The sequence below is a fragment of the Neomonachus schauinslandi genome, chromosome 4, assembly GCF_002201575.2.
Source record: "Neomonachus schauinslandi chromosome 4, ASM220157v2, whole genome shotgun sequence".
Classification (NCBI taxonomy): Eukaryota; Metazoa; Chordata; class Mammalia; order Carnivora; family Phocidae; genus Neomonachus; species Neomonachus schauinslandi.
The window spans coordinates 35,805,216-35,822,925 of record NC_058406.1 but is presented as its reverse complement, the minus strand read 5'-3'; the positions used below and the strand labels follow the sequence as shown (position 1 = coordinate 35,822,925).

Sequence of the window (17,710 nt, the reverse complement as noted above, 5' to 3'; positions counted from 1 at the left end):
CCCGCCGCCCTCAGAGAGACAAACTCCAGGCCAGGTTTTCCCCACAGCCTTTGCAGAGAGAGGGAGGAAGCCTGGCAACAAGGGCCTTACCTTTCCGGTGTAGGTGAAGAGTGCCGCCTCAGGGGACAGCTCCCCACTGTGTAACTTCTGCACCAGCTGAGTCAGGGGCAGGGCCAGCAGTGCCTCTGAGTCCAGGTCAGGGTTCTGGAAAGACACCTCAGGTGAGTACCCCCTCTCCCCACAGGCCCCAGGTGCCTACAGCAGACACCTGTGGCCCGGGCCCCTAGGTCCCCACACCTGCCAAAGCAGATGCTCACTGTCACATGCCAATCCATGACAGACATGCCCACCTGCAGCTCTGACACCAGAAATGTGGCCCAGCCTAGGCAGGTCCTTGTCACCTATGGACAGTGCAGATGTATCTCTTCCAGAAGGTTATCGGAGGGGGTGCCCCGGAAAAGGCCATGCCCAGGCTGATTATGAAACCATTACAAACCACAACTACTAAGAGCTGCCTGTAGGCACCACGCTGGTACACTCTGTATGTTGATTAAATCTTGTTACCATTCCCATTGCACAGATAAAGAAACTAAAGCATCGAGAGGCTAAGTGCATCACCTAGGACCATACAGGTAAACTATAGTTCTCTGCCTACTCAGCATAAGCTGTCCACTGGCTATCCACCTGCACCTAACCACTCCACCCCTGGCAGGGGAGGCAAAAAAATGAAAAAAATAAAAGAAGACACTGTCCTGGGTGGTTGGGAGGTGGTTGGCAGGAGGAGGATCTCTGAATCACAGCCACCATTTCACAGCCCCACTCTCCCCTGCTCTCACCAAGGTCACCAGGGCCCTCCTCTTGCCAAATCCAAGAGATACTTGATTCTGTTCTTTGCTCCATGTCTCACTGAGAGATTCAAAGGTACTGAGACCACACACTGGCTCTCTTCAACTTCCTCTGGTTTTCTCCAGCTTCTCTGCTACTTCTGTCATCCATTTATTCAGTCAGTCGACAAATATGTTCTGAGCACCTACTATGTGCCAAGGACTACGTTAAGGCCTACGAATTTAGAGGTAACCAAGACAGACAAATCCCTGCTTTCAGAGAGCCTGCACTCAAGGAAAGAAACAAGTTAACAAATGATGGACAGCTCAGGAAAGTGCAAGAAGGCAAGTACACACTGCTGTGATGGAAATAACAGAGGATTGACTTGGATGGGATGGTCAGGCCTCGCTGGGAGGTGACATTTCTTTCGGCTGTGATCTGAAGGATGAGAAGGAGCCAGATGTGGGAAAAGATAGGTTCCTCTTGTTCCCTCTTTGAGCCTGGAAGAAGTGAATCCTTCTCTCGTGGCCTCCAGTCCAGGCTCTCCACCTGCCCCCCAAGCCTCCTGACCCAGTCGAGCTCTGGTGCTCACAGGCTATTCCCATTGCCACCCACCCCTGTGTCCTTCCCCCTGAGCTCACTGCACCCCCACTTTCCACTGGTTCCTGCTCCCTGTACCCTTGCCCAGGGAAGGGCTGTCAGTCTACCCAGGGAGGAAAGTGAGAAAAAAGGAGTCATCCCAGACCCCTCCTTCTCCCTCCCACCCGCAGCCAAACCCAGTCAGTCACTGTGCTCACTAAGTAGCTCTGGAAAACAACCACTTCTCCAACCCCTCTACCAAGACCCTCACCGCTGCCCAGCTTTCTCTCCTGGCTCACACAGGGGCCACCTAAGTGGCTGCCAGGCCCAAGGCAGGCGCCGCCCACCCGCCCTTCCTGCCAGGCCAAACAGTGCAAAGCCAGTCAGGACTTGCCTCTCACCTGAAGGTCCCTGTCACACCACAAGCCCCAGAGGTGTGCCAGGAGGTGCTTCCAGGCAGCTGTCAGACTCCTCTGCACCCCTCCCTGAGACACCACCTCCTCACGCCCTCCACACACGCCCACCACACAACCTTGGTACCCCGGCCTTAACAGAAAGAACACTCTACCCCCTGCCCTTCATTTGTTAAACAGATATATTACTTACTTGGGATAATATGTATCTACAGATATATAGATATAATACAGATATATATATATATAGATGTATTTTATATATATATAATACAGGGAGCCACAAAGAAGAAAAAAAAATGAATCATGATCTCTCCACACATATAAGATAATCCCTGGTGATATATTTTTTAAAAAGAGACACAAAATGAAAAATGAACATTTAACCCACCCAACCCAAGGACCACCCTGCCCAGTCCCTCTTCTGAAAAGGAAACCATAAGGTTTCTAATGAAACCTTACAGGGAAAAAAAAATGTTTGTGAAAAACCCACCGTGTATGTAATTATTTTTATATATTCTGGCTTTGCACAAAGGAATCATACCATAGACACATTACTTACTACACCTTGCCGTTCTCACTTCACAATGAAAATAGCAAAATGGCTTTTTTTTTTTTTTCTGATTATATAAATGTGCCCACTGTAGAAAAGAATGCCTAACAGTATGGGGAAGAAAGTAAAAATCAGCGAAGAGCCCCCTGCACGAGGGTGATTACCACCAACAGTCTGGTCACCACCATTTCCCACCTTGCGACAAGTCACCACAGAGTCCCTGTGCACTTCTGCTCGACACTGTCAGCAAGCTCCCTCCATTCTCAGCACAGATTTTAACTCTGTCCTTTGTTCTTGGGTGCGGATGGCTGATGACACCGTTGCTAACGGTTATTTTTAAGTCTTCAACTAGTTATCAGGCAGCTGAGACATTTCCTCTTTCACAAGACACCCAAGAAGGCCTGCGCCTCCGAGGCCAGTCCACAAACACGGGGGCGACGACATTTGAATGGAGAATGCAGAGATGTGTACACACCAGTTCTAACAAAGCTCAGGGCCACCCCGTGGCATTCTTTTTCAAGGGAGGGACACGAGAGCTATCGCCAAACCACTGCTCCCCACCAGCTGTTTTTCTCCTTGAGGACCTTACTGTCCTAATTTCCGGGATCTTCCATGGTCCTCCATGGTTTTTTTTTCTTTTCTCCTCGTGGTTTTTATCATGTTTGTTCTATTTCAAGGTATCTTTTCCATTGGGTCATGTAGGCCACGGATCCTGGTCTCAACAACTGATTCGTCTACTGAATCATTTTGCTTTAAAGGCAGGCTTGGAGAAGGCCAGGAGGTGGAACCATGGGTCAGACCCAACAGAAGGAAGCGGCATTTGTGAAGACCAGTGGGGTTCTGACAAAACGGGTTGTAAGAGACGTGGGCAAAGGCACAGAGGTGTGAGAGGTGCTCTGGTATGTCTCTCACAGCCATCATATTCTAGGAATGCTAGTCCTCTCTTCAGTCTAGAAAGGATATTAAAATTCATTCGGGGGCAGGGTGGGGGGAAAGAAGTGGGCAAAGAGCTGTTACAGATTAAGCCTCACACAGTCAACAGAGAGTTACCAGAAACAGGCCTTACTCTAGAGTTGCTCAAGAGTCGAGAGAGGTGAACGATTTTGTGATGATTCAAGAGATGCTTAGGATCCCCAGCGATGCCTGGGAATGCTGGAGGTATCTGGGCTCCCAGCTAGCTTCATCAGCAGTCTATCAGGCTGGGGCTGTACCATCAGCTGCTTGATTCCTCCAGGGCCTGCCCAGAGCCCTGCTTACCTCACTGCCCCTTGCTATTTGGGGCCGGGCCAAAAAAGCCCCAGAAGAAAGGCTGCTGAGACAGCCTCAAAACCCACATCCCCATCATCCCGTGACTCCAGAGCCAAGCAGAAAGGCATTTGGGGGCAGGAAGGAGGAAGGAGCTGGTCCCAGCGTCCCAAGGGACTGAGTTCAGCTAAACCACCTACCTCTTAACTGCCCCCCAGGGCCTTCAGAGCTACTGTTGTCAGGACCCCATCCCTTTGCTGATTGTTCAAACCAGTGAGACTATGGAGATAGTTCTTTCTCCTCTACAATCACCAGAAAGTCAAAAAGTAAATTTCACAGTTCACCCACTTGGAAGAGCCAAGCTTTGCCATTCTGAGGCCAGGCTTTCCTGCCCCAGGGAGGGTGCAAAACAGCATTTTGTATTTCAGAGCCAAAACTTCTATCCTGGAAGGTTTTGTTCTTAAAAATAATGAAAGTTGCTCCAGACAGAAGCTGTGTAGATGCTGGTGTTTGGAGCTGAAGTGAAGGAAGACCCACCACCCTTCTACAGCCTCAAGCTCCCGCCAGCAGGTAGGTTTCTTGTGACGAGGAGGGGAGTTTAGCAGGCAGGAACTGTGGGCTGATCCCTGAAGTTGCCCCCAACAGTTCTTGCTGGTAGAACCGGCTGGCTGCAGTTCTGGCAGTTACTCCAGAACGGGGGCCTCAGGAGCAGCGGAGGGTACTGGGCTGAGCCCAGTAGCATTGCAAGGATCCCTGAGTGGGATACCTTGGAGCTCAGCCAGAGAAGGGGGACTAGACAGTGAAGAACTTGGGCTCAGGTAGGGTCAGTGGCCAGTCTGGATTGAACATCTAAAACCTGACTGACGGTGGGCTTTTCAGCCAGCTTGATGAAAAGAGACTGGAACCAGATACATATTTATGTCAATAAATAAATAAATATGACATATCCTGGCCCCAGAATAGTGTGAAGTAAATTCATAGCAGCTAAAACCTCACTGTGATCGAGGCTTCACCCTGGGCCTGGCATCCTAAGGACCCGTCTCCCTACCTAATATCTCCCCCTGCTCTCCCCCGCTGGAAAGAGGCTGGAGAGTCCCACTGGGCATCTAGGTTCTAGTTCCAACTCTGTCCCAACTCTAAAATCACTTGCTGCCACCGAACATCTGCTAAGTGCAATTTTCTGTGACTCCTGCCCTGGCTCCTACCTAGGCACATCCTCCTGACTCCTGTTGTGTCCCCAGTCACCTGGAATGCTTTCCCACCTGTCAGATTTGAATCCTATCAAACACAAACCCTCACAAACAATCGTGGCAAGTTTTTCCTCTCTCGGTACATAAGAACATCTCTCAGATTTATCATTTTGACTTCTAGCTGGGTCCAGTGTTTCAAACACCTGGAGTGAAAGTCCCCTCCTCTAGGTCCCTCCCTGGAGCCTAAACACACACTGAGCGGATCCGGAAAGAGAAAAGCTTGTTGACAAATCATCCAGGGAAGGGCTGGAATTACACCTGCTCAAGGAACGGGACCTATCACGGGTTAGAACGACACCTGGGCGGCAGGAGTTGGGGAAACTATTCCAGCCCAGCTCCCTGGTTGCGCCTGGGCAAGTCCTCCCCTGGCTCACTTTCAGGATCATCACGCACAACCACTTTGAACTGTGAGCGCTCCAGATTTCCTTGGCCATCCCTCTCTGATTTCAAAGTCCTAAACCCGAGCATCCTAATGGTTCTCGGGCTTGCATTTTAGCGTTCCAACAGGCTTGAGATTCTTTGGTACCGAGCAAAGCTCCTCTTTCTTTGACCCGGTGCGGCGATGTCCTTTCAGGACCTGCCCTGGCCCTTTCGTCTCCCTGCCTCTCCCCTCAGCTGGCTCTACCTGACTCGGAAAGAGTACGGAATGCATTAGGGCGTGGAGAGGTTCCGAAAGTAAAACCTGCGCTGCCGGCCACCTGCCTCTCCGCGCGCCAGCGCGCCTGAGAACGCTGCTAGGGATACCCCCTCCCTGGGCCTCCCCCACACACCGGACCCGAGCGGTCACCTGGAGGCGGAAGCGCTGCGCCGCCTTGTCCATGGTCTCCAGGGCCGCCTGCTGCCTCTGTCGCGCCCGGGCCACCGCGCCCCGCGCCGGCCGGTGACTTGACCAGCGCAGGGCCACGGCCGCCGCGACGAAGCAGCAGGCCAGGGCAGCCCCAGAGGCGCCAGACAGCGCGGCCCACAGTTCGTCCAGCACCATGATCTCCCGCCTCCGACCGATGCCAAGAGCGACAGATGCGGAATCAACACGCGCGCGTGCCGCCGCAAAACCCGGCCTGGATGCGCCTAGGATCCCGCGCCCGCCTGCACGGAAGAGGCGGGAGGAGCACGGCGCGGCCGCTGGCCCGCGGGGAAGCGCGCTGTTGCCTGGCAGCCGGCTTAGGCCGCCGGCGCGCAACGGTCAAGGTCAAGCCCGCACCGGGCTGGCCGGGAGGGGTGGGAGGGGCAACGGCTTCCCCCGGGCGCCCTCGATAAGCCTCCGCCCCACGCACGCCACAGCCGCAGCTCCCGAAGACGTGACTAGCGGGAGCCCCCTGCGGGAAAGGCCGGCCAAGAGGACAGGGAGCCGCGACCTACTGACTGGGCTCGCGGACCTGATTAATCCCCGCAGTTTAGAAGCATCTTTCCAGGAGACCCTCCCCGGGTGTCCACCTCTCCCATGCGCGGGGCTTCCAGGGGAACCAGGCGGGAGGGGCCCAGGAAGTCCCCTAGGGAGCCCACCTGCTGCCCCTTCCCCTTTCCCAACCCTGGGACCCCATGTCTCTCTCCCAGGGCTCTTCTTCATGGCCAAACCACCCATCACTTGTCCTTTTGCTCAGCCACCTCCTACAGACTGACTTTCCCAGATTCACCCTTCTCCAGTCATGGGCTCTCCTGGATTTTACATCCAGAGAGCAGAGAGGACGCCTGACCAGGAGTCTGGGGACCTGGCACTCTTCATTAGGGGGATGGGGGTCTTACATACACAAACAAAATACTCCCATCCAGGCATCTCTCATAGGACTTTATGTTTATGTGCTTTATCTCATTTGTCCTCCCAACAGACCCATGAGGAAGGCATTTTATTATCCTCATTTTACAGCTGAGGTAACTGTAGCCAAGAGGGGTTAAACGACCTCTGTGGGTCACACACATGGCTGAGTGGGGACTGAAACTCAGCTCTAGTCTCAAGCCATTGCTCTTAACCATCAAGCTTTACCACCATTACGGCTCCTGGAAGTGAAACTCTGTGGGACACAGGTGCTTTCTGGCCAGAAATACTGTCTGCTGAAACACTCTGCTGGTACTCCAGCTCTATGTTTACTTCTCTGAATCTGTGCCTTAACGTTTAAAAGAGGGATGGTTAAAATGCCTACCTCACAGGATAGTTAGCAGTATGTGAGGTCCTTTATGATGGGTGCCTGGCACATAGTAGGCTCTCCATAAATGTTTATTGACTGAATGAAAGGCCCACCTGTGAAGAGTCTAGATGTGTTAAAATTAAAACTGTCTGTCAGGCGCCTGGGTGGCTCAGTCAGTGAGTCTACCGTGAGTCTACCGGCTCTTGATTTTGGCTCAGGTTGGGATCTCAGGGCGGGGGGATGAGCCCCACCACCATTGCCACACTCAGCTCAGAGTCTGCTTGAGGTTCTCTCCCTCTCCCTCTGCTCTAAAATAAATAATGAAATAAATGTTTATTTATATATAAATAAATAATCAGTTATTTTAACAGCAAAATGGTTTATTCCAGAATAGCAGAGAGTTGCAACTCCTGACAACCAAGCCAGGCCAAAGCCACAGGCAGGTCGAGGGAACAAAAGAGAGGACAGCTCTTTTACAGAGGAAAGGGGTAAGTTAGGAAGGGCTATTAGAAACAAAAAGTCCAAAAAAAAAAAAAAAGAAACAAAAAGTCCAGGGGCGCCTGGGTCATTAAGCGTCTGCCTTCGGCTCAGGTCATGATCCCAGAGTCCTGGGATCAAGCCCCGCATCGGGCTCCCTCCTCGAGGGGAAGCCTGCTTCTCCCTCTTCCACTCTCCCTGCTTGTGTTCCCTCTCTCGCTGTGTCTCTCTCTGTCAAATAAATAAAATCTTAAAAAAAAAAAAAAAAAGAGGGCGCCTGGGTGGCTCAGACGGTTAAGCGTCTGCCTTCGACTCAGGTCATGATCCCAGGGTCCTGGGATGAAGCCCCACATCGGGCTCCCTGCTCCTTGGGAGCCTGCCTCTCCCTCTGCTTCTCTCTCTCTCTCTCTCTGTCTGTCATGAATAAATAAATAAAATCTTTAAAAAAAAAAAAAAGAAACAAAGAAACAAAAAGTCCATTGGAGTAAACTGGGAATATGAAGTATAGTGGCTTTTCATTGGCTGAGTTATGACATTTCTCTTTGGCCAGCTGTTGCTGGGGGAGGAGAAAAGCTTTTTTTTTCCTCCAGCTGGGTAGTAAAATAGTGTGAATTTGTAAGGTGTGTCATTTCCTGTTGGGTCTGCAATTGAGTGACAGGGCGTGAGAGCTCTTCCTTCTGGCCTGGTGACTGCACTTTAAATGAGGTTTCCTGGGGCACCTGCCTGGCTCAATTGCTAGAGCATGCAACTCGTGATCTTGCAGTCATGAGTTTGAGTCCCACATTGGGTGTAGAGTTTATTTAAAAAATAAAATAATAAACGAAGTCTCCTGTTATGAGTTTTCACACATGTATTGGAAGAATCCAGACCTGAGGGTCTTGTAAGTCACTGTAAGGCAGCAAGTCCTGGACCAATTCTAAAGTACAGGTCATGGTGGGTGGCGACTTCACTCCTCTGAGAGAGGATCTCTTCACCTTCTGACATACTGTGGTTTGATTCAAAAGACTGCCACTGAGCCCTGCTTCCATTTGATAGGCTTCTTGCTGTGACCTGGGGAAACTGAGGCAAGAAACAAACCTCAGATCTGGCCTTGTGGAGCTCAAGGTCTGGTTGGGAAGGAAAAGACATGCATAGAGCAAGAGACAAAAGATATACTTTGGTGGAAATGCAGAGATCATACTGCATAAACCCAAAGAGCCTTTGGATGCTGGGCTCTTGGGCTGAACAGACCTTGGGGAAGTAGACAGTACAGACGTATAAAGCTTGGCTCTGAAGCTAAAGTGCCTGGCAACCCATCCTTGTTGTGTAACTGTGTTTTCTTACCTGTGAAAGGAGGACAATAATGGTATTCCCCCTCCCCCAAGTCTCTAGTACTATTATAAGAATCAGATGAGTTAAGACACCTAACACAGTCAAAACAGGACCTAACATACAGTAAGGATTCCATGCATGTTAATCATTATATTATTGTTATTTATTATAAAAAAAAAATAGAGAGGGGTTTTCTGGCCTGAGGAGCCCACGCTCAGGAACCAGACTGCCTGAGTTTTAATCTTAAGTTTGCCACTTGCTTACAAAGTAACCTTGAATAAGTCACTTTATCCTCTCGTGCCTCAGTGTCTTTATTGGAAAACGGGGGATAATACTAGGGACTACCTCACAGAATTGGGAAGATTCAATTAGTTAAATCAAGGAAAGAGCTTAGAACAGCACCCGGCCCATTGTAAGAGCTCAATAAGCATTAGTTCATTAGTAAGCAGGAATGTGATGCAACCCTACCAGTGTTTGGGGAAGGTGATATGGAGGAGAAGCGGGAGACAAAGGCCATGGAAAGGAAGAGCAGGCAGATTCGAGGATCCAGAAGGGGATGGGTTTCCAGGGCTCCGCCTTGTGTTAGCATCTGTAAATCAACACCATACGGTTCTGGGAGCCACACAGCAGGTACCCACACTCAGGTGGTACAGTGCCAGGTGAGTTGCTCTTACTGACAGTACCTCAGGCAGGTGCTGGTGGGTTCCCTGACCAGGATCCGGGGGGTCCTCCCCCATTAGTTGGTCACCTTCAGCAAGTCATCCTTGTGTGTCCTCAGTTGTTGGGCAGACCGGTGATACCCTGCCAAGTCCCCTTGGAGGTGGGAGCAGGGCTGCAAGAAGGGGAGGGAGAGCTTGCAGAAGGGAAGAGAGCTTCTCCGATTCCAGAGGGTTTAAAGTCTGTCTTTGTTCTGGGGGTGAGAACACAGAGTGTGACCCTGTTGTCAGTAACTGCTCTACTTCTCCGTTTTCTTTCACGGGGGTGAGACTTTCCTCGGTACCGAAGGGGTGGGCAGGAGAGGGACACAGCAAGAACTCACAGCCCCACAGGTGAGATGGGGTACTAGAAGCACTAACTGCGGGGTGCTTTATCATTCTCAAAGCCCTGTCAAGCCTTTGACCTCAGCTGTCTGAGCCTCCTTACCACCTTAAGGGCCCCCACTACCCCAACACTGTCCTCTGAGTTAGGGGAGTCTATCTCCTGTGGTAACTTGATTCCTTCTAGATCTGTGCTTTTTGCAAAATAACTTTGTAGCTCCTCCCTTCAGGAGGTGGAATCTATTTCCTCCCCCTTGGAAACCTGGGCTGACCTTGGTGGATCGTGTTAACTAATAGAATGCCCTGCTAGTTCTGAGTCTAGGCTGCAAGAGAATTTTCCCTCCCTTTCCTGGACCCCTGCCACTACCATGAGAACGAGTCTCGGTAAGCTAGACTGCCAGAGGATGAGACCATGTGTGGGAGAACCTACTCAGCCCAGTCGTCCCTGCTCAGGCCCTCACACAAGGGATGGCGCCCAGCCAAGATAAGCAGAGCCACGTACATGCAGATACGTGAGCGAGGCTAGCCGAGCCCAGCTTAGCCCAGCAGAACCACCAGCCCACCGGTAGACTGAGAGAATAATAAATGGTGTTTAAACCACTGATTTTGAGGTGAACTTGTCACAAAGCATCAGCTAACTGATATACCTCCTGATCCCCCTTGCCCACATGAATAACCGAGGTCCACCAGCGACTTACTCAATGCTACATCGCCAGTGGGGGGCCCGACGGTCAGTCAAAGCTGGATCTTTGAGACTCGCTGCTGCCTCTGGAATATGGACACAGACATCTAGACTTTAGAACTGTTATTCAAAGTTCCTATTTTTTTTAAAGATTTTATTTATTTATTTGACAGAGAGAGACACAGCGAGAGAGGGAACACAAGCAGGGGGAGTGGGAGAGGGAGAAGCAGGCTTCCTGCGGAGCAGGGAGCCCGATGCAGGGCTCGATCCCAGGACCCTGGGATCATGACCTGAGCCGAAGGCAGATGCTTAACGACTGAGCCACCCAGGCGCCCCTATTCAAAGTTCTTATTGGTTAGCTTGGAAACACATCAACCACACCTCCCCTTAAATCTTTTTCTCAACCCGTTTTAGCCCATGCACTCTTTGGACACTCACACAATGCTATGCGTTCTCCCTCCTAAATGTATTTGAAACTGCAAGTTTCCTCGCCATTCTGCCCCTGAGTTTCCTTATCTGTAATTGTACTACCTCATTGGTTATGAGAATTAAACGAGTTAATGTTAGTAAAGTGTTTAGAACAGGGCCTGACATGTAGCAAAGGCTGTATAAAATAAAATAATAAAATAACGTGACTAGAAATGAGCCATAGCAGTAGCAATTTTACCAGGGGAACATTTTTATTTTGATCCTGAATTTCGTATTTTTCACTTGGATCCAGTGACATCAATATGAGCGTTGAGTCAGCTCCCATGCCATAAGCTCTTCTCTCCAAGATGGAGTGGGAGACAACATCTCGTGGGTGGCAAACCAGTTTTTGAAAGCCAGACGTGCAGAAAAGCACAGACCTCCCTTCCTGAGAAGCACTGGGAGGCCATTATTACACACGTACCTCTTATTTCACGGAGAGCATATTCTTGGTAGGTTGCATGTAAATCAAATCCTAACATAAATCTGTGTTAAAGGGCGCCTGGGTGGCTTAGTCGTTAAGCGTCTGCCTTCGGCTCAGGTCGTGATCCCAGGGTCCTGGGATCGAGTCCCACATAGGGCTCCCTGCTCCGCGGGAAGCCTGCTTCTCCCTCTCCCACTCCCCCTGCTTGTGTTCCCTCTCACGCTGTCTCTCTCTCTCTCTCTGTCAATTAAATAAATAAAATATTAAAAAAAAAAATCTGTGTTAAAGCTCATCTGGGGAATCGTTTTTGCCAAATGAAGAGGGCTTTTGTAAAGCAGATCGGTATCCCTTTGAGGGACACTGAAAATTTTGACCAGAGATGGATTGAATTTCTTTGTGTCTAAAACAAATCTGCCACCCAGGGTTCCCTCAGGGGACTCTGGTCCTTCTCTCTTTCCAGGATCCCCCCACAGGTTCCAGGGCCTGCCTGCTGATGAGCCTCAATACAACCCCAAGAGGCCTCCTCTCACTTGGCTTCTTGCCCTTGGCTCGCCAGGGCTAGAACCTGTGTGATTCCTGGCTCCACCAACGTGAGTTCCCTTGAAACCGGCAGGGGCAGAGCTGCTGTCTGCAGTGACTGATGTTACCGTGCGGGCAGTCTGGGCATGCAACTGTCAAGCCCTCTGGCTTCCCTAGCAGGCAACAACCTGCTTAGAACTTCCTTCACAAACAGCGGCACCTAAGCCCACGGTTCTGGCAGATGCCCACATTTGGTTCTGTGGGTTAGGTGAACATACAGATAGGGTTAAAGCTCAGTGATCTAATGGTCCTGGCAGGTTGTTGGAATGAGCACGAATATGAAGAAAGGTCCTAGCTAACTTCCCAGCCTTCCTCAAACAATTTAGGCCCCAGTGTTGTCCTGTGCCTTTGGACACACTATTTTCCTTGATGTCTCATGTCCAGGGTTCCTCCATACTCTTCTTCCAACCACCCCAACCCTACAACACACAATGCCTGGCAAAGTTCTATTCATTCTTTAAGACCCAATTCAGAAGCCTCAGGTTCCAGATAGCAGGTAAAGCACACAATTACCTTCTCCATTAAAATAACAGAAAAAATAAAATAACAGAAAAAAATATTTTTAGAAGAAAAACGAGCTGGCAAACCAGAAAAAAAAAAGTAAAATTCTTAGAAGATCGAAAGCAGGTGATATCAAACTGAAGGAAAAGGAGAAGCAGTTCAAGACACCAGGGGGAGCCAAGGTCTTCCCCAGGGGAGCTCTGGGGAAGATCCAAGTAGGACTGGGCCATGAGGACCATCATGGGAATACAGAGAGTACTGCTTGGAACTGCTTCGACTTTGGGGCCTCTCCTTGTCCTCTTCAATAAATAAAGTAACAGTCCAGGTTCAAGTCTGAAGAACTACTCTGGAAATAAAGTGCCCCAATCTGGGAAGGGCAACCACTAAAGGCATCAGGGCTTGAAAGGAACAGAACAGAAAGGAGCTGAGTGACTCTGGTCTGTTGGGACAAACAAAAAGGGGAGACGGGGAGAGAAAAGGACATTGATATTGTAGGAGTCCCAAATTACCTGCCCACTTCTTGGTCACACTCCCCCTCCTGACCATTCAGCTCTCTGGATCAGGGGAAAGTCGTCCCGGGAGGCCATCCCACTCAACTCCCTAGGTAACTTACACTACTAGCGCCTTTACTGACCAATGGTCTGTTCAGTCTTTCATTCATTCCCTCAGGTACAGATGATTGAGTTCATCACACTCCTCAGTGTACAGCACATTATCATCATGGATCCATCCAAGCCCCTCTCATATTTTATCTATTTATTCTTTTTGTCTTCACTTCCCAATCTTATCCTCCCCCTAGCCCACCCAGGCGACCACTGATCTGCTGTCACTACACATTGGGGTGCATCTGATATTTTTTCTATTCTTTTTCATTAAAAATGCGGAGCTGGTCTATGCCCACTGCATCAGTGGGGATAGACTAAGTTCTACTTCAGTCACAACACAAATTCTCAGTGGCTTCACACAACCACAGCTATTTTTCACTCTCACCACATGTGTCATGCAGGTCCATGGGGGCTCTGCTCAACACAGTCACCCAGGTACTCAAGCCAATGCAGCTTCCATCTCAACCAATGTTCCCATGGTGGGAATGACACAGCAAATCTGATGCTCACGTTCAAAGCTTTCATCCAGAAATGTGGAAGAAAAACACCATTTCTGGGGCGCCTGGGTGGCTCAGTCGTTAAGCATCTGCCTTCAGCTGAGGTCGTGATCCCAGGGTCCTGGGATCGAGACCCTCGTCGGGCTCCCTGCTCAGCGGGAAGCCTGCTTCTCCCTCTCCCCCTGCTTGTGTTCCCTCTCTCGTTGTGTCTCTGTCAAATAAATAAAATCTTACCAAAAAAAAAATTTCTGCTAATATTTCATAAAGCAAGTCACATGGCCATGCCTAACTGCAGAGAGTGTGGGGAAGGCAACTCTGCCAAGGGCCCAGGAGGATGAGTAACTAGGTATCTGTGAAAAGTCCTACTGCTCTCCATACCCATAAAACTGATTTCATGGCCATTGATGTATCACGGTTGTGAAGCATAATTCAGAAAACACTAACTTAGGGGTGACTGGCTGGCTCAGTCTGTTGAGACCAGTCTTGATTTTGGGGTTGTGAGTTCGAGCCCCATGTTGGGTGTAGAGATTACTTAAAAATAAAATCTAGGGAAAAAAAAAACACTAAAGATTTCTTATGGTGACCTGCAATCTGGCCCACTACACCTTCTTTCCACTGGCCCCAGCTCTGCCCCTGGGGACACTCAAAATACCTCTGCCCACCCTGCCTCAGAACAGTCCTATTGAGAGAGGCCGTCTCTCTTGCCCAGGTGTTCCCCTCTCCTGGTGTAATACTCTCAATTCCCTCAACTCCTCTTCCCAGGCTGAGACTTTCAGTTTCCTCTCTGTCCTGGTCACCCTCCTCAGGCTCTACCCATTTGCCAACATGCCTCCTAATGTGTCACCTCAAAATGCAGTCTGAGCTGCTTGGCATTCAGCAATTCCCATTTACTCAAAGAAATGAAGGCTGAGTAAGCTGAAGGAGAGGACTGACCTTCAGAAGCATGCTTTGTTCAGCCAGCTATCTAATTTCCTCATTCAGCAAATACTATTGATAATCATATTCCCAGTAGGAGGCCCACGGAAATCTGATCAGATCATTTTCTGGCTTAAAAATCCTATGATGGCTTCCAGTTACTCAGGACAAAACACCTACTCCTGGAGCAGTTGGCTTCTGCCTGCTTCTCTAACCTCGGATTCCACAACCATCCCCTTCTACGCTTCAGCATACTAGACCTCTTTCAGACTGCTTTAGAGGGATCAAGAAAGAAATTTCTGATTGTGTGTAATTTTTTGAAAGTTACTTGAGTGGTCTGGGTGGGGGGTGGGGTAACTGGGTGAAAAATAAAAAAAAATAATACATACATACATACATACAATTTGGCTTTTTGAAGGAAAAAAAACTTAAAAATAAACCCAGACTCATTAGCAATCAGACATACCACCATTTTATATCAGCACATAGAGTCAAGCATACAATGGGTTAGAGAATATGGCAAACATTTTGTTAGGGGGATTACTGAAGATTATCTCTCTCAAATAAATAAATAAAATCTTTTTTAAAAAATGAGTAAATTATCTATGGAAGAAAGTTACTTTAGGAAAGTCACTGGTGAGATAAGGACATCCCCATATTTTACCTAAAAACTGAAATGTACATAAAGTCATATCCACAATTAGACAATTGTTGCTTCCCTAACAAATTATGTATCAAAATATGTGTTATAAAAGTTTTTTGATTAAAAGGATAAAAGACCAAAAAAAAAGTTACTTAAGAGGTCCAAGCTTGTTTCCTTATCTATGAAATGGAACTAAAAAGAGTACCTATCTCTCAGGGGTTTTGTGAGGGTAAGAAACAAGGATGCCTATAAAACAATGCTTAGCATCAGTCTGGGATAGACAACTGCTCAACACGCAGTAGCCATCACCACCACTGCTGTTAGGAATGAGGCGTCAAGGGCAGCCGCGGTTCTGGTTTGGGCAGCAGGGCCCATGGTGGCGCTGTGTTGGGAGGTGAGGAACGCACACGGTGAGGAAGAGCAGGTTGGCAGAAGAGAAAGTGGTGATTGGAGTTAGCCACTGGGGCTCTGCCTGGCCCCCCCCTTGCCCTCCTCTAAAGACCCTCAAATCCTGAGACCTTCTAATCCAAAGTTTTTGGTGGTTTTTTCCCTAAAGGTTTTTAACTTGGGGTTTGCAGATGGTCTGTAGAGAGCGCCCAAACCCCGGGATTGTGTGTAAAATGCATTCTTCCCCTGAGACTGCCAAAGCTTTTACCAGTCTCTCAGACAGATTTATGACCCCTGCCCCCCCACAAGGTGAAAACCACAGACCCAAACCATCTCTCTAATGTGACCCATGACTGTCCCAACACTTGGTCCTCTGCCAAGGATGGGCTATTGTATGTCACACAGAAAGGGGAACCCACGAGGAAGACTGAGGCAACATAGCTAAGCTTCCAGGTCTCCAGATATAGCCCCTCCCACAGCCCCTATCAAGCCACATTCGGCACTATTATACTTTGTGAGCTGGTTCTCTACCCCTCTATTTTTTTGGTCATCATGTGCACAAAATTGGATTAATCAAAATCCTTTTTCATGACACATTTTTATCATGTACAACATATTTTTATGCATAGCTTTTCACTCATTCAGTTGACAATAACCTAATCTAACTATATGTTCCCTCCGGCTCCATCCTGTCCCCCTTACCTGTGGGAACCATTATCCTGAATCCCACAGTGAGAACCCTTCCATCCTTTTTACATAGTTTTATGGCATATGTGTTTGTTAAAAATGTTTTTGAGGGCACCTGGGTGGCTCAGTCGTTAAGCATCTGCCTTCGGCTCAGGTCATGATCCCAGGGTTCTGGGATCGAGTCCCACATGGGGCTCCCTGCTCGGCAGGAAGCCTGCTTCTCACTCTCCCACTCCCCCTGCTTGTGTTCCTGCTCTCGCTATCTCTCTCTCTGTCAAATAAATAAATAAAATCTTTAAAAAAAAATGTTTTTGAATTCTTAGTTGTATTTAACTCTAAAACATGACAGAGATACAAATTAAAACCACAATGAGATACTGAGAGACACCCACTGGAATATAGTTTAAAACTTACAATACCAAGTATTAGCAAGGATGTGCAACAGAGCATTCTATCTTTTGTTTGAATCACTATGATCTGTGTAAGGAATCTTGGCTTTGGGAGAGCTCAAATTAGAAGTTCACGGAAGGGTTTTTATGCTACTCTGGCCATGTAATCAAGCCAGAAACACGTAACCCGTTAGGCCAGTTATAAACCATTAGTAATGTTAAGTTAACTTATTCACCATAAGTAAAGCAGTAAAGGAAGTGACCCTGGGAGTCATCAGGGGAGCTTCAGACTTTAAATGGCACATTAGGAATTCTAGACTAGGCTAAATTCTAGTGACAGAAAGCAGTGATTTCCTGGGACCAAGGATGGGGGAAGGGGATTGAGTGTAAAGGAGCACTGGGAAGCTTTTTATCTTTTTTATATTGTAAAGATTTTATTTATTTATTTGACAAGAGAGAGCACAAGTGGGGGGGGGGCAGCAGGCAGAGGGAGAAGCAGGCTCCCCGATGAGCAAGTTCCAATGCGGGGCTCGATCCCAGGACCCCGGGATCATGACCTGAGCCGAAGGCAGATGCTTAACCGACTGAGCCACCCAGGTGCCCCAAGGAAGCTTTTTAGAAGATAGAATTATTTTCTATATTTTGATGGTGATGGTGATTATATTATTATATATAATTATCAAAATTCATTAAACAGTACATTTAAAATTATCAGTTATATTGTCTGCAAATAATAACAAATTTTCATGTTTTCCTTTTTTTTTTTAAATGGCATCATGCTACATTTAATCTTTTGGGACTGAACTTTTTTCATTTAATATATTATTTTAAAGGTTCATCCATACAGTTTTGTATCACTGTGGTTCATTTGACAGCCATATAATATGCCATTGTGTGAATATTCCAGTTTATTTGTCCACTCAGCTGCTCATGGGCATTTGCGTTTCCTTTTGGGATTGCTATGAACCAATCTTGTACAAATCTTCTGGTGTTCATGTATGAGTTTCTCTTGGATTTATCCCTAGTATTGGAATAACTGTGCTGTAGAGTAAGTAGATGTTCAATTACAGGAGATAATCAAACTTTTTTCCAAAGTAGTTCTTTGCCTTTCCAACCTGAA

The 17,710-nt window shown here is 48.3% G+C and overlaps 1 protein-coding gene across 1 annotated transcript in view; it reads right to left on the bottom strand.

The window, feature by feature from the left end:
• The window catches only part of FAAH (fatty acid amide hydrolase), a 17,408-nt gene extending 11,521 nt beyond the window's left edge, over positions 1 to 5,887 (bottom strand). The window contains exons 1-2 of the mRNA XM_044914019.1: positions 5,653 to 5,887; positions 91 to 204 (exon numbers count right to left, since the gene is read on the bottom strand). Of these exons, the coding sequence (XP_044769954.1) occupies positions 91 to 204; positions 5,653 to 5,847 (309 nt within the window). The 5' untranslated portion in view covers positions 5,848 to 5,887. The remainder of the gene's footprint in view (positions 1 to 90; positions 205 to 5,652) is intronic.
• Positions 5,888 to 17,710: the final 11,823 nt, after the last annotated feature.